General features: G+C 40.6%; 2 protein-coding genes across 3 annotated transcripts; one reads left to right on the plus strand and one right to left on the minus strand.

The window, feature by feature from the left end:
* Positions 1 to 92: 92 nt before the first annotated feature.
* On the minus strand, positions 93 to 16890 carry snx30 (sorting nexin family member 30). Its single transcript, XM_073477663.1, has 9 exons — positions 16642 to 16890; positions 12181 to 12396; positions 11173 to 11283; positions 10889 to 11047; positions 9876 to 10065; positions 8561 to 8760; positions 7353 to 7442; positions 6774 to 6926; positions 93 to 4937 (listed from the first exon to the last, which is right to left on the minus strand). Exons 1-9 carry the CDS (start codon positions 16762 to 16764, stop codon positions 4860 to 4862), a joined length of 1320 nt encoding a protein of 439 aa, XP_073333764.1. The 5' UTR covers positions 16765 to 16890; the 3' UTR covers positions 93 to 4859.
* Positions 16891 to 17619: 729 nt separating this feature from the next.
* LOC141006067 (SOSS complex subunit C-like) lies at positions 17620 to 20417 on the plus strand. 2 transcript variants are annotated; one of them, XM_073478171.1, is made up of 5 exons: positions 17620 to 17763; positions 17889 to 17951; positions 18353 to 18449; positions 18652 to 18739; positions 19889 to 20417. In XM_073478171.1, exons 2-5 carry the CDS (start codon positions 17927 to 17929, stop codon positions 19985 to 19987), a joined length of 309 nt encoding a protein of 102 aa, XP_073334272.1. In that variant the 5' UTR covers positions 17620 to 17763; positions 17889 to 17926; the 3' UTR covers positions 19988 to 20417. The 2 variants fall into 2 exon arrangements, with proteins under 2 accessions (XP_073334272.1, XP_073334273.1); XM_073478172.1 differs by having other exon boundaries at positions 17648 to 17666.
* Positions 20418 to 20429: the final 12 nt, after the last annotated feature.

Consider the following 20429-nt stretch of genomic DNA (forward strand, 5'->3'; position numbering starts at 1 on the left):
CTTATTTTTATGCACTTACAATACATTTTAACTGTACACACAAAATGTTACAGAGAAAAAAATGAGACGAATCAGACCAGAGCAGACGAGTATCAAATGCATTCATTCTTTTTATTATTGGTCCAATATATCCAAAAAAATCATTTGAGGTAAAGATAAATTGCATCAAAACGACATCAATATACAAGCTTATTTATAATTACAACAAGATGTTATTAACATCCAAATGTACAATAAAAACTCTGAACGTAAACAGTACACACTGGGGAGGAACAGAGATTAAAAAAAAGACTGAAGCTAAATCCACACGTTCATAAATCGTCTGACTTTGAACCTTTCACACAGGTTTGATTGATCAGGTTTGATTGATCAGGTTTGTCCTGCACTGCAAATCAGAACTTCTCTTCATGTGTGAATCAACGTGAAGAAGACAGGAGGAAAAGATGGGGACGTTTGGCTTTCAAAACATTTGATTTGTACATTAAAGAAAGCAAAAAAATCACGTCCCTCATGACTCTACCGTCTTTACAGCCGCAGCCATTAATGTCCCTGTTTGCAGACGATGCCTTTCTTTATATCACAGAACAAAGTTTCCAAACTGAGACATAAAATACGCCTCAACCAACTCAACACCAACCCAATTATTTTCATTTTTGGCAACTGCAAGAAAGCAATTATAGTTTTTTTTGTTTAATGTTTTTCAGCAGACATGTCTGCCCGGGGGCGGAGCTCTGTATATAGTGCAAAAACAAATCAGCAGGCACACAGTATAAGATGGTGATTTTACAATGACTAAGAAGATTTAAATGAATCAGAGAACTACTGTTAGCTTTCCAATGAGCATCAAAAATAATTTACAAAAAAATCCCTTCTAACATGTGTCACTTACTCATTGGAAACCCAACAATGATCTCCTGCTTCTTTTATACAAAAATAGACTCAGCTGCATCATATAATTCAGCTGTACACCGGGGTATATTGAATATACAGTATATTGCCATTAGAGCAAAAAGAATTTGAAATCAAGCCTGAATGATCCCAAAACTTTCAGCGCCCTGCTCAGGTCCCTTCATCAGGTCATTACTTCATTTACATCACATAGCAGGAAAGTCTTCAGATGCACTGATGCCTCACAGTGCTGAGCTGTAACAGACACAAGTACTGATCTGATCCAGAACAAAAAGCAAAGCGTGACAAAAGTTGCTTTTCTATGTCCAATTGGATACATTTTTTTAAACTTTCATTGTTTGCTACATGTCCTATTCCTTAGTTCTTTTTTTTCAGGTCAATAATAAAATGTTTTTGGCTTACAGTGAACATTAGCTACTGGCTGAAATGTACTTTTTGCAAGTGAATGTGGAAATTAAGCCAGAGATACAGAACAGATTTTGAAATGCAGATCTTTTAAAAGGACTCTGTGCAACAATTTGTTGCAATTTACGTGTATTAATCCCTTTATAAATCATATGTGAGCAGATTGTAACGTGACATGAAAAACGAGACCTTCCCCGTCTCTCTCGGTTGCCTACACAAGCCTGTTTAAGTTGTTGCTGCTGGACTGTAGATTTCTTTGTGAAGGACTCAGGTCGGATTTTCCGTGACAGTCCAAAGGATCTGACTGTTTCCACGATCTTGAGTGCCTCGTCTCAGTGCCTCTCTCTGCTCTGCTAACAGAGAGCAACAGTCGCTAACATCCGCCAACATAATCAAATAAGAGACGTTCCACAGAGCCCCTTTAAAGTCTGATATAACAATGAAGTTGAAAGGTGCCCTATAGAGTTTTAAACAAACAGAAGTATTCAACTTTTCCTACCAAAATGCTGTCTGTTTCCATGAGATACAAACAAACTGGGGACTGGTTCATGAAAACGCTGCTCTGTAGCGCTACTAGTGGTCACATACTCCCTAGGGTGTCTTTAATTTAGCTTGAATGGCTGCTGTTCTTAACTGAATAACAATAAGTCAGTCCATGAAACCACTTTAAATATGTCTCTTTAAGTTGGTACAAATTAATTTGACAACATAAAAAAGATGGAAAATTTGCAAATTATAATGGAACAGTTACTTTTAATGCAGCAGTATGGGAATTTTAAAATAATTACTTTACTTGTTCAGTATTTGTGAAAGAAACAGACAATACAGAAGCTTCTGTTTTGATTTCTAAACACCTGGCTCTTCTTAGTTGATTTGAATGTTTTGGTACAAATACAGTATTTTAGCATCAGTGCTTCCATAGTACTGTCCGCTGTTACTGCCTCCACACTAGATCACAGTGAACCCACCCTGAAAGCTTCTCTCCTTCTTAAAACAAATATATAGAAATTAAGTTTTCTTCATGTGTCACCTCGCTGACAGAAGTGGAAACAGTAGCTGCTCTGTGCTTTTAAAGCTCGAGGGGAAAACATGAAGGATGAATAAAAAGAGAACCGAAAAAGTACCAAAACCAGTTTGCAAGCAGCCACAGTCACTTCCTCTCATCGCTGTGGTACAACTCTTGCATTTGGCTGCACCGAGAACAGGCGCAGCAATGTGACAGCAGCCTGAAAAAAAAAAACAGGGCGAGGGCCATTCAAAGACTTTAAAAAAAACAAAAAGAAAACAACTAAAAAACTTTTCTGTTCTTAACCAAACCTCTTCACGGAGCACAGACCGGAGAAAGTCAAATCAGCACCTTATTTCTGAAAATCCTGTCAATAAATAAAAGGATGCGAAAGAAACTCAGAAATTCTTTGTACATTTTTTGAAAAAATAGTTTTTTTTCCAGTTTGAGGCTACAACACTGTGTTATCCATGCCACACATGAACAAAGGTTAAAATCAGCATCTTTGTAAATGTTGTTCTGATGAAGATGCCAGACGGAGTCCGCCCTCGTCATCATTGGTCCAGTTTTTCGCTACTTTATGCCGAGTTAAAAAATAAATGTTTTTTTAAATTGCCAAAATACAATTTAAACAATATTTAAGGGATCCACCATTAATATGATAAATGGGAGAAAATCATTTTGGGAAAAGTCAGATCTCATTAAGTAAAGCGGGTTCAGCAAAGATTACACACTGAATGGATATTTCCTTTAAGGCCACATGAGCAACATTTTGAGCCAAAAAATAAGAAAAGAGGAAACAAGTGTGACGCAAAAAAGCTGTTGGCCGTACATGCTGCAGTGCTACGACATGTCCTCAAAAATGCTTCCCATGAGTCACAGCTGAGCAGATGAGGTCAAATCGTCAAACTGCTCTATCACAGGGAACTATTTACACATTCAGTCTGATACTAACTTGCTTACTTGTGTAGTTTTGGAGAAGAGAAATATCTTCATTGAGTGTTTTTTATGTCTTAACAAACTCTCATACTGTTTTACTTTGTTGATATGTGGCGGACCCTGCCACCCTTATAACTTCAGTGTTCTGGGACCTTGTTTTCCTCTGAGAACTGCTTGTTTACTCAGTTACAGAAAATTTAATATTTCTGAGTTTGTATTATTACCTCAAGACCTCCACAAAACTCTTCTGAGTGCTGGTTTATCTAATGTCCCAGGTGCTTACATGACACAGCAGAGATTTGAAATGCTCTGTTCCTCTATAGGCTAGCAGAATCAACATGTTTAGTTATTTCAGGCCAGAGTCCGCCTTCAAGACTTACTCCTCTTGAAACAGGACAAACGTTTTGTTAATAGGATGCGATAATATCAAATGTTCACAATGCAGTGTTTGTTCCTTTCAGAGATGTTCTATAAATGATCTGCCTCTAAAAAGCCGATTGTTTTCATTTGTTTAAAGAGAATAAATTAGTGTACCACTGGACTCTTCGCCTTCCTTTTCATTGAGTAAATCTGCCCTTTTACATCCCCAACTGACTTAAAGCCTTCACTGAAATCCCTACAGCCTGTTGAAATGGCCATCGTTTAAAAGAAAAAAGCATGTGATATCTAAAGCAAACACCAGTTTCAAAAGACTGAAAGCCATTAGCATCTTAACCACCAGGTGGTGCTGCTACACTCACTTAAAACACAAGCACAATCAAATCTGCTGTGTGGATCACTTCCCTGATAAAGCTCAACATTCATAACTTGTTGTTAAATGTGGTGTCTAAGGGTCAAAAATACATCCTAAAGTTTACATTTTGAAGAATTTTTACAGGGTTTTACTGAGGTTTGTTGCTACACCTCCTGCTTCATCTCCATCCAAGCATCATTTCTGTTTGAGCACACATGCCGTGTCATGATTCAAGAATGAATACGAGTAAATGGGAAACTATAAAATGTATAAACCTCCTGGAAAAATGAGTAACAGTAATGGCAAGTAAAAGATTTTATGTGCTGAAACATGCAAAAACAACAGGAATGGTCCTTTAAATTTAGAGCCGATATGATGCCTCTAAGAGTCTTGAGTGGAGAGTTTTAGTGTCAAGTTTTCAGAGGTTGTTACAACCTGACAGGAAGAAAGAAATCCCCGGGATGCTCTGAATGCTTCAAACTTCGCACGATATCCATATCTGTTTTTTGCTTAAGAGTTATCCTTCACACTTGATAACAGGCAGAAAACTCTGAGACCGCAGTTAAATAAACACGGGCAGCGACTGACTGTTAATCTGAAATATATGAAGTAGAAAAAGTCAATAAGAACAACGACAAAAAAACAAACAAAAGGAAAATGTCTGTACATAGTAGGTCTCTCTGCTTTCCTCGCTGTCCTTGAACGCGCCATTCGTTACCTCAGGTAACGACGACTCCCCTCCGTCCAGTCGTCTCCCAGGTGAACACGGGCAGAGTCCAGCAGTCCAAATCTGCAGCCCGGTTGGCCCTTTTCCTTGGCATGAGAGTGTGTTTCACAGAGGGGGGTGCAGGGACATGAGGAGGTGTTTCAGTTCGTCTCACTCGTTTTGTCCTCAGTCTGTTTGTCCTGCAGGAGAGTTACGAGCGACTCCCACGCTGCCTGGCACTGCAGAGGGCGGAGATGGATGGAGACAGTCGACAGAGGCAAAAAAAATGAAGTGAAAGGGAAAGAGGGAGACACAGAGAGAGAGATGCAGAGATTTTTTAATACAGAATGTGCCTTTGTACATTCATGCACAAACTGAACAGCTCCTTCATTTCAAAACCAACCATACTGTACATATTTTTTTAAATATTTTTTCATATTTTATTCTAATTTTTTCTATTTCCTATTTATGTTTCTTGACTTTTACAGTACTTGCCTTTTATTTAATTATTTTTCGCTTACTATGTTTATTGTTATGCACAGATTCCTTGTCGGTGAAAACTTACTTGGCAATAAACCTGGTATTTTGGTTCCGATTTTTATTGCACATTTGGTTCAGATTTATTCTCACTATTGCCAGTAATGTTGTGAAGCCAATGTTCTTTGGCCTCTGGCTGTGTGTGATCACTTACTTTGTGTTTCCAGGTCAACGGTCTTGGACAGATCAGATAAATCTGGGAGTGAAGTTAAAAAGTACTGCCACTTTCGCGAGCAAAGAATTTATTTCCTAACTGCTTCAGTAGATCAGCCTGTTGTTGTACTGGCTGGGTGTGAGTACGAACAGGCTGTTTCTGTTACAGAGTGTTCGTGATTTGTGAATCTACTCCAGAAAAATAAAGGTCAACAACAGACAGCTCATTTCAGCTCATCTGGTGCTCTGATCTGGTGCCAAAGCTCAGCTTACTACAAATACTAGAAATTTAACAGAACTGGCTTATTACTGTGTGTTAACTACAGACCTGCAAACTGAAATTAAGATATAAGACATAAGAGATTGGCGATGACGAAGGCTGAGCTTCAAACGTCTGTACTGTTTGAATACCAACTGAATTAATTCTGCAGTGCTGAGTACTGAAAACACAATAACAGACATTTTTGGATGTGAATAATGATGCTTGTAATTTCATGTTAAAAACGGCTATCCTCAACACATTTCAGAAATGTGTGTCATGGTGTTATAAATGTTGTAAGCGTTATTAAAAAAGTAGTATTTTGGTATCTCATATTATAATGGTGACAAGGGCTTCTATGGAGTAGGACTCAACACTTTGTGAACTCATTTTACAGCAGAAAGGGCTCACAATAATGGAGCCCTCAAATACTCCTTTCTATTGCCCTGGTATTAAAATGGTATCACTATGCGTTTACACCTGGTATTCTTAATGCCTTCTCGTTACCCTCATTGAGATCGCACCTCTGTCCTACATAGCAGAACCAGTGCGTGAGTTATTTGTGGTGGCTACAAATCAGCCCGACTCCCCTGCCTGTCGCAAAATCTTAATCATGTGTCGCTTTTTGTAAATTTGGTGAATGAATAGTTATTCCTTTTTTTCTATAAAAATATTGAGTCCATTTGTTGCAGGCTACTCTGTTACGAGATAAATCGTATGCCGTGTTAAGAGCAGATCAGCAGCACAGATGAGTTCAACACACACACACAGTTATTTCATACTGTGCCTCATTCATTTCATTTTTCCCACACTTCTGCTGAATAACTCTCCTTTTGGTGCTTTGCTGCAGAGAGCAGGCGTATAATCAGTACTTAGAGGCAAGTCTCTTCCAGCTTTATCGCTTGCTCTCTCTCCTAATTTGTAGAACAAACCACACTTTATGTTAGTGTTTAGTTTCTAAGCCAAACTACCTGACACAACACAGATCACACCTCTGTTTCAACTATAAAAATGATTTGATGAATGATCACAAGTCAATTAAATCTCCCCGCAGAGATTCAAAGTCTACGCCCCTGCAGTGTTTTTAAGTCTATTCCACGGATCTCTCCAGCAGCAGCCTCCGTACCTTTTCATAGTGGTTGATGTTTTTGTCGGCCATGCCTGTGAGAAGCTGTTTGAAGTCTTGTCTCTTGTTGCTCTGCCAACGCTCCCAGTCTGCCTTCAGGTCCGCGTTGAAACACTCCACTTTGTCCTGGCATTTCTCCACCTCCACTGGCATCTATGGTGACACACAGAAAACTACAGCTACAGGGGCCTTCGGGAGACATAATACAAGACTACCGGTTACAAGGCTACAACCACAGGAGACTAGGTGGTGTGGGAGTTTTGGATGGGAGGGTTGTATTAGGGAAATTTGACAATGTGACAGCTTTAACCAATTGTCTCTCTCAAATCTGGAAAATATTTCTTTGAGGACTTAGTATGGAAACTACTCAAAAATTATATATAAACTTAAAGTCATACACCAATATTGTGCGATTAAACAGTTAAATGCCCCATTGTGTGCTTACAACAGGGACAGTTAATGGATAAAAAAAGTTCTGTGAAGTCAGCTTTGGGAAACTACTGACACACCCAGAAAATGGCAACAGTGAACACAGCAGTTTTTAATGTTTACGTATGTGAGAGGAAGGAGGAGACTTACTGGCGTTCTGTCCTCCTGTTTGCGCAATATGGCTGCTTCTAGTCGACCCTCATACTCCGCCTGGGTCTGGTCTCGCTTCCTCAAAACATTCTACAACCAACAAGAAGACGTCAAGCGTTTTATTGTGACATTTCAATGACACTGTAATATTTCTGAGAAAGACGAAATGTGAAAAATATTAACATACAGTTAATAGACAGACAAGAGATATGCTGAGTCAGGAGCTTGGTGAGGACATGACACATGCAGAATATCAGATGCTGCTTCCTCTATTCAGGGTCTAAGGTGGCTCAGCTGAAAGAAAGCAAGCGTGTCGCTGTGTCCGAAAAATTCAGACTGCACACTAATTCAAAGCAGGTTCCAGTCAAAGTCGGAGGTCGGATTTTCCTAGTTGAAATTTCCAACTTTGGACCTCTGAGCGTTCCAGGAGCACGTCGCCAGAAGTTAACAAAAAACTTGGCGGATCATTGAAAAATGAAGCCTCTTTGGCACATGAGTGAACCCTCAGCAGTGCAGTCTCTTTGCATATATAAACAAATTAGAGAAGGGAAAGGACACATGAGGTCAACAGACGCCATTACACATTTTATTTACGGCACTTTTAAACTTGGAAACGTATCTAAATATTCCATTAAATGACCTAATACAAAAACTGTTGAGTTAACAAGTTGGAATTGCGACACCGAGTGAAATTCCATTGTACTTTTTCAAGCAGGAGGTTGGAAATATTTGAGCTCCGAGTTGTCTGGAACGCAGCAGTAGTATGGCCATTAGCATGAATGCTAAATTTTGATTACTGCATGTGCCGTCAATACACACTATTCTCCCACAATGGAATGCAATGCAAAAATTAAACAAATTATAGGCGGTGAAACAGCACATGTAGTATATACATGTAGTATGGATTTGGGATACAGAATGTTTTTGTGTGTGACAAGTGAAGTCAATTTTATTTATATAGCTCCAAATCATAAATAATATTGCTTCATTGGGCTTTGCAATCCGTACAGTGCACCCTTGATTTGAGCAAGGAAAAACCTCCCCCCAAAAATACCTTGTAGCAGGGGGAAAATGGCAAGGATGTACTCTGTAATCTGTGGAGGTAATGCTTTTTGGGCTGCAGGGGTTTATTTTCTTTTGTCTCAGGCCCACAGTCGTTAATTAACAACAAGTTTCACTGTATCCATCTCTCAAAATGTCCTTCTCACCTTCATGGACTCTATGTAGAGGATGTACTCTCTCAGAACGGGCAGGAAGTCCTGGCTCATGTTCTCACTCTGGTCATCCAGCGCTCTGCAGCACGTTGCCACGCATCCAGACACGCCCTCCAAGGGACGGCGCAGCTCCTCCTCGGACCCGGCCCAGCTGGAGTACACGGTGCCGTACTCACGAAGCTCTGTCAGGTACTCTAGTGGGGGTGGAAGAAAAAAAAAGGGAGGTTAGGAAGCCAAACGAGAAATAAAGAAAAGAGGAGTTCACCATGTTCGAACTGCAAAATCTATATTTGTAAATTACACATGAGAGGGAGTGGTGGCTAAACGCCAGGCTGCTGAGTCAAGCGCGCATGGCATGTGTTTTTTAACACTGTGTATCAGCTCACAGGCCTTCATTATCTAAAGTTCCCAGAGTTTCCATCTTATCTCCTCCAATGTGGAAAGAAAGACCTTTTGTTTACGCTGTAGATTCTTGCACGAAAGACCACAGCATGTCTAAAAGCCCCGAACAGATGGTGACGACGAGCATTTCACACGGCAGATGACAGGGATTTACAGGATCACTCGTCATGCATGAGTGAGGCCTGCAGTTATCAACCATGCATCACCTCAAGGCCCAAAGGTCTGTGGGTTTTTCTCCAAACAAACACTGAGTGGGTCAATACTGCAGATAGATTCACTCGAGCTACAGTTAGCCACCTGGCTGAAGACTGAACTGTTTTTATGACATAAGCTAACCACAAGCACCATGTAGCACATGCAAATGGCTGCCAGTAAGCAGGTCTTCTCAGAAAGTAGACTACTGGGGGCCGTGTTGCAAGCAGCACACACCACTGTTTCAAAATGTTTCTTCCTGGTGCCAAAAATACAGCCCCGGAAGAGGTAGCTATTAAGAAGTGGCTTCAGCTCTCCAGGCACTGGAAGGAAGTAATGACAAATTTAAAACAAACACAAATGAATGTAGTAAAAAAATAGCAATGTTTATTCTAGGTTTGTCAAGAAAGTCAATGTGGTGCCTCCAAATATTTAACTCTACAATTAAACGCACTCATTGGAAATTAAAAACAATGTTTTTTCTGTCAATTTCACATTTCAGGGACGACAAAGACATATTTTCAATAGAACACTTGTGACTCTCAATAGCCACATGCTTTGAAAAGTGTAACAGCCTGGATTTAAAGGATGACTCAGATTTGTTTCTTCACTAACAAGTGTCCAATAAAAGGTAAAAATGCCCCAAAATATATATAATATATAAAAAAAAAATAAAAAAAAGGAAGAAGAGGAGTCATCAACCTCTGTGTGATACCTGACTGCTCTTTGAGGATCCTCTGAGCGATGCGGTCGATGGTTCCCAGTTTCTGGCTGAATGTGTCCAGGTATTCTCCCATGGCGCAGAACTCAGGCGGCCGTGCCCGCAGCTTGTACCCTCCGGCCACGTGCTTCACGGACTCGCCCACCTTGGTCAGCAGTGCCAGACCCTGACGCTTGTTCAGGTCCTTCAGACACACAGTGAGAACAGGCGACAGTTGCATTTACGTCACAAGAAACCAGCATTCATAATAACCCATTCTTTTCTTCCACCTGCTGAAAATGTCACCTGTGTGTTTAGAAAACCCCTCCGCCTCACTGTTGTTTTATCACCTGTAGTGTCACTTTACATTGTAGACCTGATACTGTTCTACTATCCTCATGCCCTACTTTCTTTCGTTCTTTCTTTCTCTTCCTTCTGAGTCTAATTATTTTACTGCTGCAACAACCTCATTTCCCCACAGGGATCAATAAAGTCTTGTCTTGTGTCTCAGCTACTTAGAGACTAAATTTGTGACTGATGGCAGACGTGGAAAGTAAGGAAGAAGAAGCTCTGTACTGTGCAGTTTTGCATTTACTGAAAGAACTGCTGAGATGACTGTTTTTTATCAGCATTACAAGATCTCATGCAGCCTAAGTGGTGTATAAATGTTGTGAAAGTATCAAAACACTATCCACGGAAAAATGCATACAACACAGCCCGTAATAAAAAATAAATAAATATAAAAAACTTTAAAAAGAGTTTACAGGACTCCTGTAAGGTTGTGATGTCAACTATTCAGAAACGCAATGTATGGGGCCTCCACAGGCCTGTGAGAGCTGACCAATCAGAGCAGACTTTCAGACAGAGGGTGAATAGAGGTGCTACAGCAATGGACACTGCATGCAAGTATGCGACAGGAGAAACTTGAAGAAGTAGTAACAGTTTAAAACTAAATTTGTCTGTGAGATAGTCATGGAAAGAAAATCTTAAAAAGAGTCCCTGAACTTCCCACCCTTATGATGTCTTACCTTGGCAGACAGGAAAGCGTTTAGATGTGGGTTGAAGGAGAGGACAGGGTGGTCGGCAACCCGCTTCAGGAACTTGTCCAAAGCTTTCATCCTCGTCTCCACAAACTCCTCCGAAAAACGATCCACCACGCCCTTCATCACGAACTTCTCTGGCAGCGGCTGGAGATGAAGAGAGATGGAGAGGATGAGGGAAGAGGAGAAGCAGAGCAGAGAGGGTAAATTAAGCGTTTCTAAATGGAAAACAGCACAGAACGTAGGTGTGCGTCATGGCTCGTTTGCCCTACAGGGATGAGGTGGGTCGGCTGGCTTTCCTCCAACTTGATCCTCAGCCAGTCAAAGTCCTGGTAGCGCCGTCGCACACAGTACTCCGGCAGGTCAAACTCTATTCGAGATGTCTGAGGAAACACACAAACATATTTAATTTAAACACATTAGGAATGCATTAAATACATTTAGGTGCTAGGAATGTTGTACATGCTTATTGACCTTGAAATATAGCTGACAGTGCATGCACACAGTCTCTCTCTCCCTGACGATACAGTTCTAAAAGACGCCCCCCACATGCTCTCAATTAACACTTTGTGTTCATATTGGGCTGTGATATTTGTCATGGGCCTCTGAGTCTGTGCATAAGGTAACTGTCGTCAGCTCCTGGCAGCGTCTCCCTCTGAATCTGTTTCTTTCATTACACGAAGGAACGGCCTCCACAGCTATGATTCTCTGCTGGAAGTCTGAACAAATTAACTTTCTGTCAGACAGAGAAGATCCTCTTGCTCTGATTACTGGCAGAGGGATTTGGAGGATGGAACTGAGGTTCCAGCTGGTAAACACAAGCTTCTGAATAAATCTCTGGTCTCGAATATACATTTTTTATGGATTCCAGTAAAAAGTCTTTTCCAAACTGAAATCTTAGATGTCCCATCACCCCTGGGATATATTCTTTGCCAAGAGGTGGAGACAGTAGCACATGTGTAGTCTTAACTGCTACTGCTATTCCTTTTCATTCCTGCAGCTGGCACAAGCTAACATTGTGAAGTACTCAAGTGTAAACCCACGGTCTGAACCCTCGCCATCTTGGTTTTTCGGAGCGAGATGTTGGAAGCTAAAAGGTGAGAAGGTGAAGCTAGGGAAGATATCTTCATTGGAAATGACTGAGAATACGAGGACAAGCTATGGAAGCGACTTGTCAATCCCAAGGTAGCCAAGCCCTAAAGCATACCCTGCTTTGTCATCAACTTTACTCTAAATGGGACCATCATTTACTAAATGAACATCATTCTGTAATAGCAGACCTTGGTGGAGACTCTGTAAGTGATGTAGGTCTCCATGGTGGAGACGTGCTTCTTTGGGTCGTCCACTGTCACAAATAGGTCGCGGGTTTCTGTTGAGGCGTAGAGGTCCCGGACGTCTGCTTCCAGGTCGTCGTCCAGCTGCAGCCTGTTGAACAGTGAGGATGCAGAGGCGGGACTCGACGTCTCAACCGGCGTGCCATTGGTCAGCCCTGCTTCCTGCGTGGACAGAGACAACGGTGACATCAAATTTAGATGCTGCAGTGGGAAAAGCTGCAAACAAAGAGGTGATAGATTGATGCTGATGGTGATGCTGTTGTTGCTGTCTGTCAATGGGGCTCTTGTTGAGGCTGCTGCGCACTCATCTGACACTACTGCTGTCTGTGTAATTGAATGATGGATGAGGGCAGAGAAATGGAGTATCTGTGGACCAGGGGATATATTTCCACAGCCTTTATACAGAAAAAATTACAACTATGGGAAAAAATGTCTTGTTTTAATATATGGAGGGTAACAAAGGAACACATATCCATTTCATTTTATTATATTTTTGAAAGAAACAGTGTTTTAACTTGTTTCTGCCCTTGACAAATGATTACTTTTATTTTAGAAGGACAGAGAACCTTTCCAGTAAAATGGCATCCTCCAATTGTATGGATAAACAGGTGCATTAAACAGTTTAGTCAGTATCCGGATCTACAAAAACAAATCTGATCAATGTAACTATAAAAACTGAAGCAAAACTATTTATAGACTTTTCACAGATGACACTCCCCCACAGGTCGGACTTGTTCTAGCGCTTTCAATCTTTCAGTGGTTTTACAGAAACAAGTAGATACGACAAATTTCCCCAACGGGCTCCATCCAAGCACAGCGAGAGTGCTGTGGGTTTGGAGACATTACTATTAGGGATGCACAATTAAGATGTTTTTACCTGTTTCTTATTGTCAACACCGAGAAGATTATTGATAATTTCACATTTTAGTATTTTAGTAGAAGTTCATAACCTGTAGTTTGTGCACACCTGAGGGTAAAAAATAATCATCAGTCATGTGGATATAAGGACTAAGTGGGTAAACACAAGTATAATAAGAAGTAGAACTGGCTGGTATGCTGGGAAAGTGACATCCCTTTATTTTAATGCAAAAAAACATATGCCATATCATGATGTAAAATAACCAAAATCTAAGAAGATAGACAGTATAGTCTCATATTACAATAACGGTTCCATCGATATTTTCTCTAGCCCTGTATTGATTCATGTATTGCGCATTTAGAGGGGATTGCATTAGCAAACTGGAGGGACAGCAGGCAACAATATCTAAACAAAGACAAAAATGTAAACACCTTAACAGGAAGGAAGGCAGAAAAACGAGGCAGCAGGGTTGCTGCCTCATCGAAAGTGGTTCTGAAAATAAAACTAACCAACCACATCTGCCAGCACAACAACCTGAGCTGATCTAAACTCTTAACAACACTTCACAGCAGTTACTAATGTCCCGCGGGGCCACTTCTTGCCTCACATGAGGAAGAAATTATTTTCATCCTCAACAACGTTAAGGTGCATGAAAGCACAGAAGTTAATGTTCAACCTTAAATCATCTCTTTATGCCACACGCTTTTTTAAAAAATTACCGTGAGTGGGCAGGTGTGAAATTTTCAAATTCAATCTGTGTTTAAAAGAAAGGGGGTACGACTCTCTCTCCTCTCACTCCTGTATACACAATTTTAACACACTGACCACACACACTTCTCTCTCTCTCTGCCGCTGTACATTCACAGAATCACAGAAACACACACACACACACACACACACACACACACACACACACACACACACACACACACACACACACACACACACACACACACACACACACACACAGGGACAGGGTGCTGACGTTTCAGTGCTCTTTTTTGCACTGTGGTGCTAACCTGCAGTGGTAATCACAGCTAAGATAATTGCATTGCGTTGCATCATTACAGCACTGTGAATGAACAACCAGGCCACAGCAGCACAAACACACTCAGACAGACAGGGAGGAAGAATATGCAAATATTGGATTGGGGGACACGGATCTCTGTTTGTAATACAGAGCAGAGTTTAAATGTATGAATAGAATTACCAATATTGTAATACGAGAACGGATATAATGTTGAGTTCTGTTATTGTAATGGTAGGATCGATATAGCTATATGATTGATATTGTGTAGTTGATTAAAAAATTCAAGCTTTATCAGTCTAACAACAGACTGCTGTTTCCTTTCTCCGATTAAGAAATTAAGTGCTGTGCATGAAGAGTTTTTGTTGAAAACGTTCAAAAGTTCAAATAAAATTATCAATAGAATGTGACGAAATGTTATGACGTCTATGTATTGTATTGCAGAGATATCTACTGACTTTAGCATGCAAACCAGGTAGCCTCAGCCAGTTTCGGTCCAACATTCCTGTGCTAGTGGTGCAAACACCAGCATTCCCCTGGTGCTCCGAGCTCCCGGTCAGGACCACGAGATGCAGATGCTACTCAGAGGGCATGTTCATCCACCAATCTAAATGTATTATTTTAACTAATAAAAATAGAGCTGCAATGATTCATTATTTAGTTGTCAACTATTTAATTAATCGCCAAATAATTTCAGGGCTCCGGGGTACAACTAGGGGTACAACTATTTTGGTTGCACATGCACTAATCTGACATTTTCATTTGTCGCACCAGTGCGCCTGAATTGAGCTGTTTACTTTTCAAACAATTGAGGTTATCGCCTTTTCTTGTTGGGAGTGCTGTGATTTAGAAAAACATGAAGAAAAACATGTATTTTCATCTTTAATCCTGTTTACAGTCATTCACATAATGTGTTGAGAAATTAAATTCAAATGTATTATTGGGCGTACCTTAAATATAATTGGTGTACTGAATGAAAAAATTAGGCGCACCAGTCTGCAGTGTAAAAAGCTAATATGGAGCCCTGATTTTGATAATAATCATCAAAATCAAAATTCTCTGATTACAGCTTCTTAAATGTGAATATTTTCTAGTTTTATTCCACCACTTTGACAGTAAACTGCATATCTTTGGGTTGTGGACAAAACAAGACATTTGAGGGCGTCATCTTGTGTTTTGGGTAACACTGATCAACACTTTCCACCCTTTTTCTGATATTTTACAAACCAAACAACTAATGGATGAATCAAGAAACTAATCGACAGATTAATCACCAACAAGAAATAAACAATTGTTAATAATAAGAAATGTTTATAAATGTCAAATCTGCAACAAGATCTGGATTTTTAAATAAAATACAAAGTTGGATACAATCATGGGGTATATGTGGGAGATTTTTTTCATTCTTGTAAGTATACTAGTTCATTAAACAAAAGCAAAAGACGTTAAAAAAAATGTTAAGAATGCAAAGGGTAAGTTATGCTTTCAGAAAATCTACCCTGGGTCCTGTTTCACGTCAATAATGAATCACTTGTTCACTGGCCCACCACCACAATCTGACCTTCCATCAGACCTTATTGAAATGTGTTGACAAATTGTTTTAATATTTGGCTGACAGCCTGGGACCAGAACCATTAATGAAAACCATAAGTAGTGGGAGTAAATAGGGTGACTCTTACAGGCTTCACATTCTTAATATATAGAGGTTTTGCCTCCAAGTTAATGAAATAAAAAATGGCATAGGACGGTATGTTACCATGCAAACTAAACTTGCTGGAAGGACATATCATAGCATCTCCTATTGGCAATAATTAACTGCAATACCCAGTGGTTGTTAAGGTATAACTCCTGTGTTAAACATCAGCAGGAAGAGTAAAAGCCTCATGACTTGTTTGCTGGGTCCATCTTGTTTACACAGGACAGCTCTGCTGATAATGATGCCAGGTCCTTTTTTAGAGAGTGAGAGGAGAGAAATCTGTTTTCTAACCAAAACATGTGTAACCTGGAGTCACCACGTGTAAATAAAAAATCAATTTAAATGGTGTTATCACATTACTCATACTGTAGTAAGCTTCTGTGAGTCTGTGTGCAGTAGTAAGCTCATATTCTCCATCTTATATTTATCTCTGCTTGTTCGTGCTTGATGCTTTAGTGGTTTTGTTGCTGTACTCTAACTAAAGCTAAGTCTATATTAAAAATACTGCTAGCTAAGACAGTTTCTGAGATGTATCTTTCATGCAACAGTGATTCAGTGACAAACTCAGACAGTTAAGCTAACAGTCGTTGGCAGTAAACCTTAAACATTAACCAGAAAAGGCGTTGGTGTAAATGTTTATCCCGTTTTCTCCAGTAACTTCCATTTGTTTACTACTTCTTTCGTGCTGCATTTAGCCATAAACACTGGTGCCAGCCTGTAAACAGGTTAGTTTACAGGGTTTTGTTGGGTTAACCGTCCTCTCTACATCCCCTGGTTGTTTTCAAACCGACAAACCGGTCTCGGTTCAGCCCCTGCGGACCCTACCTTGTCCCCTCCGACGCTGACTGGGACCGAGAGCGGCTCCTCGGCGGCGGACAGCGGATGGAGGATCTCCGCGATGGGCTTCTGCCCCGAGCTGGCCAGGCCTCTCGGAGCGCCGACACTCATCCTGCGGGAGGCGGGAAGACGTGGCCGGGTAACGGGGGTGAAGGCTGTCCGGTTCTCCGCGGCTGATAACGGTGAGTGCAGACAGAGGGAGGCTTTTTTCTCGGTTCAGGGTCTCCTGAGTGGAGATGTTACACCCGCTGGTTGGTCACAACTGTCAGCTGACCCCCACTGCGCAGCTCCGGAAGTTAAACTACACGAACCCGGATGTAAACAGACGCGTCACGTGACGATAAGCATGCTGAAGATCGTCTCTCGAGAAGATCAGTGCCTTGTTTCTGAAACTGTTTACTCTGCCCATTTTTAGCCAGCTAGAATCACCACAGAGCCCACAAGCAAATCGTGTCTGTTGAAGAAGAGCAGGAAATAATGTTTAAAGCTCAGGGAAAAGCTAGCAACTACACATCAAGTTTGGATTTTTTTTTTATTCATCCAGTTACCAAAGTAAAGAATGAACTCAAATGTATTAATTCAAAACATGTGACAGGGGTTAAATTTTGGATAATTTGTGCTATTGGTGGGCTAATTTTTGCTGACATGCACATGATTCATATGTTTGGTTTATTGTGCATACAAATGTACAATTCGGGGAAAGGATTTTTGTTTTAATTCATGTGTATTTTCCATAGACATCTGTACTGCAGATATGTGGGCATCCGTATGATATTATGATTTATTTAACGAGTTCCCTTTACGTTATTTTCAGGTAACATACTGTCATCCTTTCATCATGCTCCTCTGCTAGCCTTTCTGCCTTGTTTTGGTTAGTGATAACGTTTTTGGCTACCGAAAGTAAGAGCAGAGTGAGACCTCTTGTCTTTTTCACTCCTATCTAGCCAACCCACCTAACAGAAAAACCGGTACACGGTCTCTGGAGGCGAAATGTGGCTGACCGACAGCACACAGTCAGGAGTTTTATCATTATTTTAAACTTTCACTCACTGTTACACTGGTCTACCACAGCAAATGTAATCTGTGTAGTTTATCCATCTTAAGTTTGAGGTACATTCATTGTCCAGTGGGACTTTTATCGCTGTCTCTTATCCAGCAGTGAAACATTAGCTGGGCGGAAGCAAACACAAACACATAACGTTTAAGCTAAACCATTAATATAACCCTTTCTGTAGTTTGTAGTTTCGACCTACCACTTGCTACCTGCACCGACATGACTACTAATCCTCCAGGACAAGGTAATTATGTTGTTTGGGGACAAATAATAATGGTATTGAAGTTCTTTGTCTTCCTTCAATCAACCTGTCCTGGCTCCAGGGGCGTAGCTACGAATCCTGGACCCCCTGAAAACATTTTCCTCTGTGGTTCCTCTTTGGGAAATAGCTAACTAGTAAGCTAATGTGGCTTCTGTAGTCCCTCTCTAACATTGGCTATGAATAGAAATGCAGATATATATATACCTTTTTTTAATTTGCAGTTTGTTATCACAACTACTATGTGGTCAACACAATCATCAACATTTACTCTAAATGTCGCCTGTTAGATGAAGTCCGTTATGTCAGCTAATATGTATTATTCTGTCCTTCTCTTTGTCCTCTGATGTCTTTCTGTCTCTTTGTCTTCTCTTTTCTCCATCCAGCCTTCCCAAACAAGGCACGGGTGGCAATCCTGGCCGAGCTGGAGAAGGAGAGGAGACGGCTGATGCAGAGTCAGTCCATGAACACACCTGGAGCCAGGTAGGTACTGTGTACATCCAGGGAGGGTAACGGGATACCCTCCATGGGTATGAAGGGTATCAGGTTTCCAAACCTTGGAGAAACCTTTACAGGGGGGCAAATTAACCATAGAAAATATCAGTATCCAGTAGACTGAGGGTATTGTCAGTGATTTTACCATTATAAACTATCTCTTTTTGTGGGGGGCCCTCTCATCTTGTAGCATCTCGCTGTCCAGACCGAGTATGAAAGAGTTCCGGGACAACGCAGAACAGCAGCACATCGCTGCCCAGCAGAAAGCTGCCCTGCAGGTGAGACAGAAGCCAATCAATGCAACTTCTTATCCGTTAACACCACTTTTTCACACTGTATCAAGTAGCATAACAAATTACTATTAAAAGAACAATATGTTAGAAGAAGAAACCATTCAAAAATTTACTAAAATTATGAACACAATGTGAAGAAACAGCAGTTTCGACATTATGTCAAAGACGTCTATGTACTCTGCTGCAGAAATATCTACTGAAGTTAGCATGCTGACCATCTAGTGCTGGCCCTTCCTGTTGAGTACGACTTTGTACCTCAACAGATTATAGTCCGATAGTATAGCTCAGCCTCCAAGGAGTGGGCAATGACTGATAAGATTGCTAGCTGCACGGCTAACTGAGCTAACAGGCTAATGGCAGCTACAGTTAACAGCAGTTAGAGGTTACTCCGGTGATATACTACCCTCTATTTGGTATTTATGAATTTGACAGGTGACCAGTTCTTACATACTGCCTCTTTTAATGCAGTTGCACTACAGTGATTAATTGCTGAAGTAAATACATGGGTCTTCCAAATAACTATGATTTATGTTAAATATTATTTTGCTTCATTCAAATCATAATGGTGATGTTGTTTAGTAAATATCCAGTTAGGTTTTCATTCAGTGTTTGTGAGTTTGTTTTCCCGTGTTTGGCTTGTCTTCATGATGTTTGTGGCTGATTTTTAAAGGTATAATGATGCAGGCAGCATTTTTTGTAAATCACAATGACAAAGGCACCCGTACTAAGTCATATTTGAATACCAGCCCAATACCAAATACTTGAATACAGGCCTGAAAATCATTATTTGAGAGAGAGAGAGAGAGAGAGAGAGAGAGAGAGAGAGAGAGAGAGAGGTTTCAAGGCAACATGAAACTCTCCACATAAACTATAAAAGGATTGTTGTTTTCTCTATATCACTATTTATGTCTCGCTGTTGAATAGCTTCACACCTGGCAGGTGGCTAGTTTAGCTTAGCTTAGCATAAACACTCAAAATGGGTAAACAGCTAGCCTAGCTGTGTCCCAATTTACTAAAACCTCCTACTAACACCCTTTTAGATGCACATTATATCTTGTTTTTTTAATCAATACGTGATTGTCAGTCAAAACTCCTCATTCTAACCTTTGCCTGTGTTTGTCTTTTTTCTTGCAGCATGCACATACACACTCATCGGGCTTCTTCATCACTCAGGACTCCTCGTTTGGGAACCTCATCCTCCCCGTCCTTCCGAGGCTGGAGCCTGAGTCCTGACCTTTTTACCTCCTGCCCCCCTCCTGCTGCTTGGTTTGAGACAGAGCTTTAAACAACATTCATGAACACCAGAACCACGTCTCTCTCAGTTTCCTCTTTTAAGTCTGTGATTAATGGACGGTTGTCATGTCATAAATCTCAGGGGAGTGTGAATCTTTCACTCTTACATTTTCCAGAGTAACAAGTTGGCTGCTGAATTTAGGAAAGTTTCCAAAACAGTCAGAAGTTTCCAGATAGCTGTGAAACATCCTGGGAAGTTGTCCAGGAGATAAAAACAAACTCTTCACATTTGTTGTAAATCCTGCTCGGTTGCCTTCCACGGCCCTAATCACGTGGCTTTCCATTAAATGCACATTAAGCCAGGTTTTTTACAATTGGAATGGATTTGTATAGATATTTGGAGAATAAAGTTGTTACATTGAATTGTATATATATTGAATTT

Source organism: Pagrus major, chromosome 12 (genome assembly GCF_040436345.1).
Source record: "Pagrus major chromosome 12, Pma_NU_1.0".
In the NCBI taxonomy this organism is placed as follows: domain Eukaryota; kingdom Metazoa; phylum Chordata; class Actinopteri; order Spariformes; family Sparidae; genus Pagrus; species Pagrus major.